The sequence below is a fragment of the Schistocerca cancellata genome, chromosome 10 (assembly GCF_023864275.1).
Source record: "Schistocerca cancellata isolate TAMUIC-IGC-003103 chromosome 10, iqSchCanc2.1, whole genome shotgun sequence".
Lineage (NCBI taxonomy): Eukaryota > Metazoa > Arthropoda > Insecta > Orthoptera > Acrididae > Schistocerca > Schistocerca cancellata.
The window spans coordinates 99,382,228-99,396,694 of NC_064635.1; the positions used below are offsets into that span (position 1 = coordinate 99,382,228).

General features: G+C 44.8%; 1 protein-coding gene across 1 annotated transcript in view; it reads left to right on the top strand.

Annotated features, from left to right (window-relative positions):
• The first annotated feature begins 405 nt into the window (after positions 1-405).
• LOC126106347 (GILT-like protein 1) overlaps positions 406-14,467 on the top strand; it is a 49,810-nt gene continuing 35,748 nt past the window's right edge. Inside the window, exons 1-2 of the mRNA XM_049912597.1 lie at positions 406-560; positions 10,215-10,364. Of these exons, the coding sequence (XP_049768554.1) occupies positions 501-560; positions 10,215-10,364 (210 nt within the window). The 5' untranslated portion in view covers positions 406-500. The remainder of the gene's footprint in view (positions 561-10,214; positions 10,365-14,467) is intronic.

The window sequence follows — 14,467 nt, forward strand, 5'->3', positions numbered from 1 at the left end:
GAATATGTAATGATACACTGACATCATTGAGTAATGCATAATTTTCCTCGTCTAGTACTAATATCTTGTTACTTTGTTTCTCTCTGTTAAGATGTCACCCGTGGCAGAATGCAAACTTTTCTATGGAAATGACACAGACCAGTCTCTTTTTAAGATCGAGTGTTATTCTGTGGTTTTTGCGAGCTTCCGTTCTGGCTTGCCTAAAGGACGGTGCGGTCTTTGATCGCGTGAGTCTGCCAGTTATCCGCTCCGCAATGATATAAGGCTGCTGACCTCTGTAGCAGGGTGTGTTATCGCCTCGCGAGAGATACAGGTTTTCCTGCTTGACACGGAGTCACCTCTCGCAGCTGCGAGTCGCAGGTCAGGGTCTGCACCCGCGTTCCTACGCAACACCCGTCGGTGAGGTTTTGTTTTCTTTCCGACGCACACCAGCCGGCGGGCAGCGTATAAATGGACAGAGCTGCCGTTCCCTGGACTGTCGCCGCCGCCACACCGCCAAGATGTTTCTGCCACGGGGTGTTCTCTCTGCGTTCGGTCTCGCCATCTTGTTTCACGCACAAGTGAGTACCTCCCAATGTCTTCCTTCGTTCCTTAGCAGGAAATTCGAGGATCACTGTAGGAGTGATGGGCGCTTGTTTCTCCATACAATTTTATCAAGACAATGAAAAAAAAAATTACAACATACTTGATGCCTAACAAACGGGTCCTCATGGAATCGCATAATCAAATTTACTTCCTATAGAATTAGATTAGTGCCCATACATCTATTTTCTAATGCAGTATGCAGCAGATCTAAAATGAATAAATACACTACTGGCCATTAAGATTGCAACACCAAGAAGAAATGCAGATGATAAAGGGGTATTCACTGGACAAAAATATTATACTAGAACTGACATGTGATTAGATTTTCACACAATTTGGGTGCGTAGATCCTGAGAAATCAGTACCCAGAACAACCACCTCTGGCCGTAATAACGGCCTCGATACGCCTGGGCATTGAGTCAAACAGAGCTCGGATGGCGTGTACAGGTACAGCTGCCCATGCAGCTTCAACACGATACCACAGTTCATCCAGCACGGCGTTCCGAATTACTCTCCTGAACCCACCGATTCCATATTCTGCTAACAGTCATTGGATCTCGACCAACGCGAGCAGCAATGTCGCGATACGATAAACTGCAATCGCGATAGGCTACAATCCGACCTTTATCAAAGTCGGAAACGTGATGGTACGCATTTCTCCTCCTTACACCAGGCATCACAACAACGTTTCACTAGGCAACGCCGGTCAACTGCTGTTTGTGTATGAGAAATCGGTTGAAAACTGTCGTCATGTCAGCACGTTGTAGGTGTCGCTACCGGGTCCAACCTTGTGTGAAAGCTCTGAAAAGCTAATCATTTGCATATCACAGCATCTTCTTCCTGTCGGTTAAATTTCGCATCTGTAGCACGACAACTATGTGGTGTAGCAATTTTAATGGCCAGTAGTGAAAAAAAAGGAAGTAAAATGAAAGTACGGAAAAGTCGGAATTGAAGATTAAAAGATTTCCTATCACTGCTAAGTATCCAGCAACCAAAATTGGCGAATGGTTTCTTGATCAGAAATAAAGAAATACGTGTTTTAGCAATTGTGGAAATTTAACTCCTATGGAGATAAATGGAACCGTCGTGTGACTAGGGCCTCCCGTGGGGTAGACCGGTCACCTGGTGCAAGTCTTTTGAGTTGACGCCGGTTCGGCGATTTGCGCGTCGATGGGGATTAGATGACGATGATAGAGACAACACAACACCCAGTCCCTGAGCGGACAAAATCTCCGACCCAGGCGGGAATCGAAACCAGGCCCCTTGGTATGACAGTCCGTTGCTCTGACCACCCAGCTAACGGGGCGGATGTCGTATGGAGGTCTAACTGTGAATGAAAGCTTTCTTGAAAATAAATCATTAAAGAAGTACTAGAGCAATTTAAATCAATGAAAATTGCAGTTTGACTTGCAAGCTAGAACTAAAAAATAAGTGTTTCTGTCTGTTTCGAAGTTCAACCCCTAAGCTTTTATGGGAATATAGCGTGTCGCTATGAAAACATTTTCAAAGCTAAAGCTGTGAAAATTTGTATTGCGCTTATCAGTTGCAAATAAAAATATACGTGTTTCAGAGTTTTTTTTGGAAATACAACCTCTGACACAGGGATGTATGCACTCCGTCTTCAGGGCACAAGTGGCCCATCGGGACCATCCGACCGCCGTGTCATCCGCAGTGGAGGATGCGGATAGGAGGGGCGCGGGTCAGCACAACCCTCTCCCGGTCGTTATGATGGTTTTCTCTGACCGGAGCCGCTACTATTCGGTCGAGTAGCTCCTCAATTGGCATCACGAGGCTGAGTGCAACCCGACAAATGGCAACAGCACATGGCGGCTGGATGGTCACCCATCCAAGTGCCAGCCACGCCCGACAGCGCTTAACTTCGGTGATCTCACGGGATTTGGTGTATCCACTGCGGCAAGGCCGTTGCCGACACAGTGATATAGGGAATGAAATTTTTATGAAAGTATTTCGTCATATAAAAAATTTTCTTTTAATTTAAATTTATGAAAATCGGTTTGTGACTTGTAAGAAAACGTATGTTAGGGGATGAGACTTTCTATGCAACTGCCACCACGAGAACTCATAAGGCAAGTTTAACAAGGAGCTCCGGCTCCAGCTACCAGAACCGCTTTTTGGTCAGAAGTACATCCGGAAAAGACTCTGCTTCTATGGCCTTAATTAGCGTGGAAAGTTTAGGTGATGTTGCGTTTTGTGAAAAACATAGTTCCATTAAATAAAAAAAAACTGTTGAGACCATACAGTCTACATAAGCAAAGCAGCGGGTGGTAAGCTAGTTTACTATAAAATAGAAATTTCAACCAAAGATATTGTGTCATAATTGTCTAAATGAAGCCGCACGGAGTGGCCGCGTGGTTTGAGGCGCCGTGTCACGGTTTACACAGCCCCTCCCGCCGGAGGTTCGAGTCCTCCATTGGGCATGTGTGTGTGTGTGTGTGTGTGTGTGTGTGTGTGTGTGTGTGTGTGTGTGTTGTTTATAGCATAAGTTAGTTTAAGTAATGTGTAAGTCTAGGGACTAATGACCTCAGCAGTTTGGTCCCTTAGAAATTCACACACATTTGAACATTTTTGTCTAAATGAAAGTAAAATGTTTTTGTTTCCACTCACTAATCGCATGAAAATGAACTACAATTTTCAGAGAGATAAGAAACGATATATCCTGAAAAACGTAGGTACATAAAGAAATAAAAAAAAGAATTTTTTCTATTTGATCTTACACATTTTGGTAAGGAATTTTAATTTGTTTTAACGACTTGCATTTTCATACAATTAATAACTGAAATTGACAAAATGTTTTGTTTATTAAAAATGATTCAAGAATATGAAGAAATCGCATTACGTAACAATTTGATCTGCTTTACAGTATGGTCTATTTTGGTCGAAGATCATTTTCCAGCACAGACTCCTACGAACAGTCTAACATTCTCCGTGGTGTCTGTTTGTTCTAAGTCACGTCTCCCTACTACTTTCGCGCAACGACGCTCTGAGCGTGTTTTTTAGGGAATTGACTAGTTTGAACGTGGGACCTGTTGCTGGTAAGGAGACGCCAGACCACACATGACATGTAGAGTTCAGAAGAGTTCAGTGAGATTAGCGATGATATAATCAAATACTTAATGATTTCAGCGTCAGCTCCACTGCACTCCCTGTAAAAGAATCTTAATACTAACTAAATTTAGTGGAACGGGTTCAAGGCTTTCCTATTTTTAGTTAGCTGGTAAAATAACGTCGAAAAAGCAGTTAAGTTTACCATTGGAAATTTTATTCTACTCACAAAACATTGTTTATAAATTGCACTATTGATAAAAGGAAATATTTTAATACAGGATGATAAAAACTAACTGCATTCAACAAAAATGTGAACGAATATTCCCTGAATAGGTTTCCAAGTTCTACAATGGATCGAAGGATGACCTATGCCATATCACATCTATAATCTATGTTTAAGTTAAGTTTCATAAAAGAGAAAACTATCAAAACGGTCTACAGTGACCCTCAATTATCTTTAATTACTTATTTAACTTGTCGTAAATTACAGTGGCTGATGTGGCTTCTCAATAATTATATAACAGAAAAATCATTGGGTTTCAGATTTTAACTTCTAGTAGCAAATGTGAATACCATGAGCTTTAATTGACGATCGACACTAGTATTACGCAAAAAGGGGATGTGAGACTTCTGCAGTTCTGAGTGAAGCCTTATGACTCTTATGAGGCATCGCGTGTGTTCATTACCTTGTCGTTGGTTAGGCAGCGTCAGGGTGCGGCGGGCGGCGCAGCTCCACACACCTCGCCGTCTCGGAAGCAACTCTCTCTAACTTCTCCTTACTACAATTTACTGAAGTTGGTTTAAGAAAAGCTATCTGTCTGTGTTTTCAACTGACCAATCAGGGTCTCAATGTTAACCTTAAGCTCCGCCTACAAAAGTTCTGTCCATCCAATGAGAAAATTATACTTTTTGTGATGGGGCAATGTTTTTAATGTTTGCAACGTAACTGAGACGCGTATAGTCTCACGCTAAAACTTTCAGCTAGTGTAGCCCTTTTAGTGTTATAGTAAGATCTATACTGTTCTTCTGGAGGGCTCTATCTTTTAACATGGGCTGGGGGGTGGTCCTGGCGGTCAGCCGCGATGTGGGTGTCCGTCCCTTATCGTAGGGCCTTCTAGCTTAACACGGTTCTGCTCTTGGCTTCTGTTCTCGTTTCTTCCCTCGGAACTGCGTCTGTTTCACGGTGGGAAGGTATGACATGCATTTAGGCGTTCTTGTGTTAGTCTGTGGTATTCCATTTGCTCACTCGTTGATAGTATTACTTCGGTTAATTTAATGTCACGATTTATTCGGAGCTATGTGACATACTGCCGGATTTTCTATCATGTCAGGGTTTTCATGGAAGGTGTTGGATTTGCCTGGCACCTTACAACAGTTATGTTGGCGTTTTTCGCAATGTCTAGCAGGAGTCAGCCCAAACAAGTACTGCTCATCATGTTTTTCATGCTGCACCAAACTTTGGTCTGTTTCCCAGTATAAACAGAAATCATTTCTTAAAGCAGAATTTTACGTGCTCACTCGATAGGGCGGCCCAAAATCACTCTAATGCGATATTCTGTTTGGTGACATGCATTAACAGTGACAGTAAAACGAGGAGAGTAGCAGTTACTCCACGACCGACTGACCGGCGCCGCCATCTGCCAGCGACACTCAGTGCGGGCCAGGGTGGCGTGCGAAACGACCAAACTGGCCGAGGACTGGACCGCTGCAGTTGCAGATGTTCTGCGTACTTTACGGTCAACGTTAATAAGTATCGATAGAACACGTGTGACAACAGAACAATTTGGAACCGCTCTGTTGCATGACCACATAAAATTCCGCTTTAAATACAATCTTGTTTCTACTGAGAAACAATTGACGTTTTACATTCACATTCGGCATTGCATGGAATACGTGAGGAGTAGTAATTACCTGGGCGCACTCTAGCTCCACATTTCGAAAACGAAACTACAACATATAAATCTTGCTCTTGGCAAAAATTTGCGCTGGGTAATGGTTCTTCAAATGGCTGTGAGCACTATGGGACTTAACATTTAAGGTCATCAGTCCCCTAGAACTTAGAACTACTTAAACGTAACTAACCTAAGGACATCACACACATTTTTGCCCGAGGCAGGATTCGAACCTGCGACCGTAGCGGACGCGCGGTTCCAGACTGTAACGCCTAGAACCGCTCTGCCACTCCAACCGGCCATCGTCACCAATTTAATGTGCAGCTGACCAGAAGAAGACCTCTACATTCCACGTTTCGTAAAGGAACACAGCGAATCGAGTATGTAACTGCTGTCCAGTACCCATCCAAGAGCACAAGATTTCTCCAGATGCGCGAAATTGAGGAGATTAGCACGCGTTTTCGGTGTGCAGTAGATGTGAAACTGTTGTGATGATATAACAGACGGTTAAGAACAAGAAACAGATATTCTTTATGCATGGTGGAGCTCCAGACGAACGGAGTTTGCAGCCTTTTACGCAAATCATCTGCGGCATCAATTCTAAAGTATTATTCTAGTGAGCCGGCCGGAGTGGCCGAGCGGTTAAAGGCGCTACAGTCTGGAACCGCACAACCGCTACGGTCGCAAGTTCGAATCGTGCCTCGGGCATGGATGTGAGTGATGTCCTTAGGTTAGTTCGGTTTAAGTAGTTCTAAGTTCTAGGGGACTTATGACCACAGCGTCCCATAGTGCTCAGAGCCATTTGAACCATTTTTTATTATTCTAATGTATGGGGGCATTGTCGAGAAGGTATTAGTAAGAGAGAACTTAAACACATGCACTCATAAGGCTACAAGGTTCTGCATTTAAAACAAGCTATAACGTCAGATCGTTGCGGTATCCGACCTATTACTCGTATGGAATGCAACGCTATTACTATCTCCTTGTAAGAAACGTATATCCAGCGCATGACATACGTTCTCCTTGCATGTTTCTCTACGCTAAACTACGGTGAAAAACTATGAAATGAAAAACTGCTTCCTTAAAACTTCGATTCTTTATGATACATGTACAATATAGCTTTCCATAGTGTATAGCGTCCACTGTTCTCGTCCGATCACGAATCAAAAACTGCACTACGCTCGCCAAAATGTTCAAATGTGTCTAAATTCCTAAGGGACCAAGCTGCTGAGGTCATCGGTCCCTACACTTACACATTACTTAAACTAACTTACGCTAAGAACAACACACACACCCATGCCCCAGGGAGGACTCGAACCTCCGGCGGGAGATGCCGTGCAATCCGTGACAAAGCGCCTCAAACCACGTGACCACTCCTCGCGGCTACTGTGCTCGTATAAAATGATCGTTAGTAACGGAGAACACCTCATACAAAGAATGAGATGATGCGCGTTCATGTTACAGCGCGCCAAACGGCAATTTTTCCATAATGGAGTGGTTGCGCCGGCCGGTGTTGCCGAGCGGTTCTAGGCGCTTCAGTGTGGGACCGCGCGACCGCTACTGTGGTGTGCATACTGTAAGACCTTCAGTACACACACCAGCAGATTATTTGACATGTTGCTCTAACGAAATAGGCGAATGTAAGCAATATGTCTCGTGGTCTTATCGTGGCGTGTTTATCTTCCGCCGTTAGGTCAGACGATAGGAATGCCACTTGCAGCTTAGAGTAGCAGATTGACTTTAAACAGAACTTGATTAATTTTCACACACATTTATTAAAATAATAAAAAGGCATAGATATTACGTAACTTGATTCTGGATGCTGTTTACAATGGACAATCTGAAGTTCCTTTGGTATTGGTACGTTAATCTTATTCTCACATATATCTCTGATACTTGACAAAAGTGTCTATACATTTATCTTCATGGCTATGTACAGGAATATGGTAATCTTATTAGGCGCAGACTGAAACTTGACTATAGACTGGTACAGAGAAATGTAGAACTCGTACAGACTGGTACAGACAAATGCAGACTGGTACAGACAAATGCAGACTCACTAATCGGAGGTCTGTACACTCGTTACAATACCTCGTGCATTCATGTATCACTGCGCGAGTGTGATCTGCGAGGAGAAAAGGTTCTACGTTAGCAGCAATATCATTGGCTGCGTTACATATTAGTATGTGCATTGGCGGAAGCAGAATTCGGTCCGTCTCTATGGCAGCGCCATCTCGTAGTGCAGAGACAGACGACCGCTGCGCCTACGCTGTTGTGCTTAGCGGGGCGCGCTCTAGTGGGAAAGTTGTGTACGCGCTGACTACACGGAACTATGTACACAACAGCTACGTTTGCAGGTTCGAATCCTGCTCAGTACCTCGTGTCCTGTGAATTCACATCACTGGAAAGATGGAACAACGATTTGTTGCTGATGATGTAATGAAATGAAATGAGCGTTTGGCGTCACTGGCCGGGAGGCCCCTTTTGGGGCAGGTCCAGCCGCCTTGGCGCAGGTCTTACTACATTCGACGCCACATTGGGCGACGGGAGAGCAGGATGGGGATGAAATGATGAAGACAGCGCGACACCCAGTCCCTGAGCGGAGAAAATCCGCGACCCAGCCGGGAATCAGGTCCGGACCTGTAGGATGGCGATCCGTCACGGTGACCACTCAGCTATCGGAGTGGACACTGATGATGTAATAGAAAGGGTCTGACAAACCATCGTTGATGTTGCTCAAAAGCCATGTACAGTAATCTACACGTTTCTGCCTCGACCTCCCGTAACTGCTGCACAAGCGTCACAGGAGCTGGCTTCAGATTAAGACTTTTCAACATCTGCTGGCAAACGATCCTAGTTATATGCATCAGTTGGGCCAATTTACGTGTCGACTGCTTTGGACTCTGAACAATTCCTCTGCGAGTATCTGCAATAACTTCTGGTGTGCAAACTGAAGGAATTCTTTGTCGTTTTACATTTTGCACAGATCTGTAGGTGCACCAGTTTTTACACAGACTCTGTATTGCTCTCTTTGCTGGTGGTCCTTCATGTGGATAGCATACCATGAAAATTTCGCGAGTTTCCTTAACCGAATTTGTTTTCGCACATGCTTCCACAGTTTCAATTCTTCATTCTATCGAGAAAGTCATTTTGCAGACCACAAAGAGGAATTTCCAGTGTCGCTAATGAAAAAGCTGAAATGCTGACAGAAGCATAGTAACAGTCGATTTTGCATAAAACAGTCCATTGTTGTAGCTCTTTGCTCTGTTTCAGAATTCGAAATGCTGCATTCGCGTCTCATAGCTAATGTCGCTAATGAAAAAGCTGAAATGCTGACAGAAGCATAGTAACAGTCGGTTCTTGCATAAAACTGTCCATTGTTGTAGATCTTTGCTCTGTTTAAGAATTCGAAATGCTGCATTCGCGTCTCATAGCTAATGTCGCTAATGAAAAAGCTGAAATGCTGACAGAAGAATAGTATCAGTCGATTATTGCATAACACTGTCCATTGTTGTAGCTCTTTGCTCTGTTTAAGAAGTCGAAATGCTGCATTCACATTCAAACGCGAGGAGGACAGCTTTTTAACTGCACTGCCCTGTAAATTGGGTGCCGTGTCTTCGGTGACACACCCGGCATGTAATATCACGAAAAATATAAGCCTCTCATCAACACTCCCTTAGGGTGTGTGTGTGTGTGTGTGTGTGTGTGTGTGTGTGTGTGTGTGTGTGTACTGTTCCACGCGGGATTAGCCGAGCGGTCTGAGGCGCTGCAGTCATGGACTGTGTGACTGGTCCCGATGGAGGTTCGAGTCCTCCCACGGGCATGGGTGTGTGTGTTTGTCCTTAGGATAATTTAGGTTGAGTAGTGTTTCAGCTTAGGGACTGATGACCTTAGCAGTTAAGTCCCATAAAATTTCACACACATTTGAACATGTGTGTGTATTGTGTCTATTGAACAGGGACCTAGAAACAATGGAGAGGCTCCGTCGCACCATAATCCGCAGTGGTCCACAACCCCACAACAGTCCACCCACCCTACTGCCGCCCTACACCGAACCGAGGGTTATTGTGTGGTTCCGCCTTTGGCCCCCAGTGGACACCCCACTCCTGGGAACGTTTCATACCAGACTAGTGTAGCCCCAAATGTTTGCGTGGTAGTGTACTTACGGTGTGTGCATACGGGGAGACAGTGTTTGCGCAACAATCGCCAACATAGTTTAACTGTGGCGGAATAACGGGAACCAGCCCGCATTCGCCGCAGATGGAAAACCGCCTAAAAACAATCCACAGGCTGGAAGGCACACCGGACGTCGACACAAATCCACCGGGCGGATTCGTACCGAGGACCGGCATGCCTTCCCGCACGGCAAGCAGCGCAATAGACCGCGCGGCTAGCTGGGCGGGCTCCCTTAGGGTACTTCCACATCTAATAATTTTACTCCGTTTAGAGCGCCGTACAAAGTTGTATCCGCTAATAAGTCCTGAATCCATAACAAATCTGGCCGACATTCTTATTTTGCTCAATAAGTGACTGCCGTACTCGGCTTTTACCTACGCCAGAGAATTCACAACCAGACCCTTGCATTTGTCCGTCTTCAGTGCGTTTTATCGTGTAAGGCAGCTTCATCATGTATGTGTACTGCCAGTCGTTACGGAAGATATTATGTTACAGGTATTTGCTGATAACACAGCGACAGTTGGCGTCTACTATGAAACGCTAAGCCCAAACTGCAGTGAATTCTTCATAAACCAGCTGATTCCGGCTTATAGACAGGCTGCATATCGTATCAACGTTACACTGGTCCCATTTGGCAAGACTGTGGTAAGTAACACTTTCTCTCTACTTTCTACTGTTTAAGACGATTGAAGCACAGTAAACTACACATAAAGCTTTATTTCACACCACTCATCAGTGTTACATTACACACACACACACACACACACACACACACACACACACATTTGCTGCAGAGGACAGCACATTCCACTCTATACATCTACATCTACATTTACATCTACATACATAGCCCGCCAACCACCCTACGGTGCATGGCGGAAGGTATCTTGTACCACTAGTACTCGTTTCCTTTCCTGTTCCACCCGCAGACAGAGCGCTGGAGAAACGACTGCCTATATGCCTTATAGTATACACAAAATGAAAAAAATTCGACACATTTCAGTCATAGTATCATAGAAAGAGCTCATTCCTTATCAACATCAAGCTTACGCCAGAAACAGACATCTTAAATAACACTTGCTAGGAAATTAGCTGGAACGTTTTGTATTTCCTTTTCCTTTTTAAAAAAAATTAAGGTAACAAATATCTTTATATCACAGCTTAAAAGGCACTTCCTAAAATACACAGCGAACAGCGCCACAAATAAAAGCAGAAGAAATTGCAAAGCATGAAAATTGGTATTACCCACATAATCAGCCATCTTCCCAATACCAAAACACCTGACTAGTCAAGAAATAAATTACTGTCCAAGGCAAAAGTGGATCCAAACCATTTTCCACAGCACAGCGACGCTCCAGGAGGTTCTACGGTGGGAAGACCACTAGCCCAGACACAGCACACTACAGCCCGGCAAATGCCAAATCCAGCTGCCCGACTGTACAAAGCACTCCCTGTGTCTAACCACTTAGCGTCGAATGGCGTTGCCACAGTGGTAACATCGGTTCCCACCGGATCACCGAAGCTTAGCGCTGTCGGACTTGGCTACCGCTTGGGTGGGTGACCATTTGGGGTCTGCCGAGCACTGTTGGTAAAACAATGTGCAATCAGCCTGTGAGGCCAGTGTGGTGTGCGTACTTAAGACCTTCGGTGCACACACCATCAGATTATTTGACTTGTCGCTCTAACGAAGTAGGCGAGTGTCAGCAATATGTCTCGTGGTCTTATCGTGGCGCGTTTATCTTCTGCCGTTAGGTCAGATGATAGAAATGCCACTTGCACGCTTAGAGTAGTAGATTGACGGTGACCAACTTTAAACAGAACGTGATTAATTCTCACACACATTTATTAAAATAATAAAAAGCATAGACATTACGTAACTTGATTCTGGACGCTGTTTACAATTGACAATCTGAAGATCCTTTGGTCTTGGTACATTAATCTTATTCTCACATATATCTCTGATACTTGACAAAGTGTCTATTCATTTATCTTCATAGCTATGTACAGGAATATGGTAATCTTATTAGGCGCAGACTGAAACTTGTCTATAGACTGGTGAAGACAAATGCAGACTGGTACAGACTGACTAATCGGAGGGCTGTACACTCATTATAATACCTCATGTGTTCACGAATCACTGTGCGAGTGTGATCCGCAAGGAGAAAAGGTTCTACGTTAGCAGTAATCTCATTGGCTGCGTTACATATTAATACACGGATCGGCGGAAGCAGAATTTGGTCCATCTCCAAGGCAGCGCCATCTCGTAGTGCAGAGACGGACGAGCGCTGCGCCTGCGCTGTTGTGCTTTGCGGGACGCGCTCTAGTGGGAAAGTTGTGTACGCACTGACTACACGGAACTATGTACACAACAGCCAGTTTAAGAGCTGCTTGACTGAGAAGTAGCTGCTCTCGTCACGAAAGCTCACAACGGCCGGGAGAGCGGTGTGCTGACCAAATGCCGCTCCACATCCGCTTTCAGTAACGCCTAACGGCTGAGGATGACACGGCGGTCGGTCGGTGCCGCTGTGCGTTGAGAGGCATGTTCATACGGAGTTAGAGGCTATTCGCACCCGCCACCCATACTCGCCATCTTCCTGTACATCAGCAAACAGCAGTTAATTGCTGCTCACCCTGTTCGTTGGGACGTTTTTGTGTGTGGAGAATAAGAGTGGTCCACCTACTCTTCCATGGGGGACTCCTGACCATACCCTCGTCTCTGACGATTCGAGAAGCTGGACGTTCCTTCTGCGATATTTCAGCCACTGTACATAATTACTGGCAGCGCTGGTCACGAGAATGTACGACCATGCTCTGGACAGCCACTTAGCACTACCGAAAGGGAAGACCATCGTGTTTGGAGTATGGCTATGGCGCATCGTACTGCATCTGCAGCAGAAATCTGAGCAGCAGTTGGCACAACAGTGAGACAACAAACCGTTACAGATTGGTTACTTGATGGACAGTTCCGACCCCGACTCCCTGTAGCGTGCATTCCACTGACCCCAAACCACCGCCACGACTTCGGTGGTGCCAAGTGAGTACTCACTCGAGGGCAGGGTGGAGGTCTGTTGTGTTTTTCGGTGAAACCTGGTTCTCTCTCTCGGTGCCAGCGACGGCCATTCATTCGTTAGGAGGAGGCCAATGGAGGACTTTCAACCAGATTGTCTGCGAGCTAGACACACTTTACGTACACTTGGAGTTACGGTCTTGGGTTAGATTTCAAATTACAGCAGGAGCACTTCGTGGTCATCCCACGCACCCTGACTGCAAATTTGTACTCAACCTGGTGATTCGACCTGTCACGCTGTCATTAATGAACAGCATTCCAGAGAGCGTTTTCCAACAGGACAACGCTCGCTGTTGTAAACCAACATGCTGTACAAAATGTCGACATGTGCCTTGACCTGCTCGAACACCAGCTCTGTCTCCAATCGAACACAAATGAGACACGATGGGGCAGCAACTCCAGTGTTACCCACAAATAGCCTTAAGCGTTCCTATATGGAACTACCAAGTGTAAAACTGGCGTGGAACTCCATCCCACAAACTGACAACCGCACCTATACAACACAGTGCATGTATGTTTGCTTACTTGCATTGAACATTCTTGCAGCTACACCTGTTCTTTATCCACCTGCTTTCACAGTTGCAATGGCTTATCTCGCGCTTATATTACCTGTGATCTAGCAATGTTAATCACTTGTTAATCACTTAAATTGTTACCTATACAAATGTGTTCCCGAAATTTCATTACTCTATTTTCATCATCATCATCATCATTTAAGACTGATTACGCCTTTCAGCGTTCAGTCTGGAGCATAGCCCCCCTTATAAAATTCCTCCATGATCCCCCATTCAGTGCTAACATTGGTGCCTCTTCTGATGTTAAACCTATTACTTCAAAATCATTCTTAACTGAATCCAGGTACCTTCTCATTGGTCTGCCCCGACTCCTCCTACCCTCTACTGCTGAACCCATGAGTCTCTTGCGTAACCTTGCTTCTCCCATGCGTGTAACATGACCCCACCATCTAAGCCTGTTCGCCCTGACTGCTACATCTATAGAGTTCATTCCCAGTTTTTCTTTGATTTCCTCATTTTGGACATCCTCCTGCCATTGCTCCCATCTACTAGTACCTGCAAACATCCTAGCTACTTTCATATTCGTAACCCCAACCTTGTTGATAAGGTAACCTGAGTCCACCCAGCTTTCGCTCCCATACAACAAAGTTGGTCGAAAGATTGAACGGTTCACAGATAACTTAGTCTTGGTACTGACTTCCTTCTTGCAGAAGAGAGTAGATCGTAGCTGAACGCTCACTGCATTAGCTTTGCTACACCTCGCTTCCAGTTCTTTCACTATGTTGCCATCCTGTGAGAATATGCATCCTAAGTACTTGAAACCATCCACCTGTTCTAACTTTGTTCCTCCTATTTGGCACTCAATCCGTTTATATTTCTTTCCCACCGACATTACTCTCGTTTTGGAGATGCTAATCTTCATACCATAGTCCTTACATTACTAATCTAGCTCTGAAACATTACTCTGCAAACTTTCAATCAAATCTGCCATCACAACTAAGTCATCCGCATATGCAAGACTGCTTATTTTGTGTTCACATATCTTAATCTCACCCAGCCAGTCTATTGTTTTCAACATATGATCCATAAATAATATGAACAACAGTGGAGACAGGTTGCAGCCTTGTCTTACCCCTGAAACTGCTCTGAACCATGAACTCAATTTA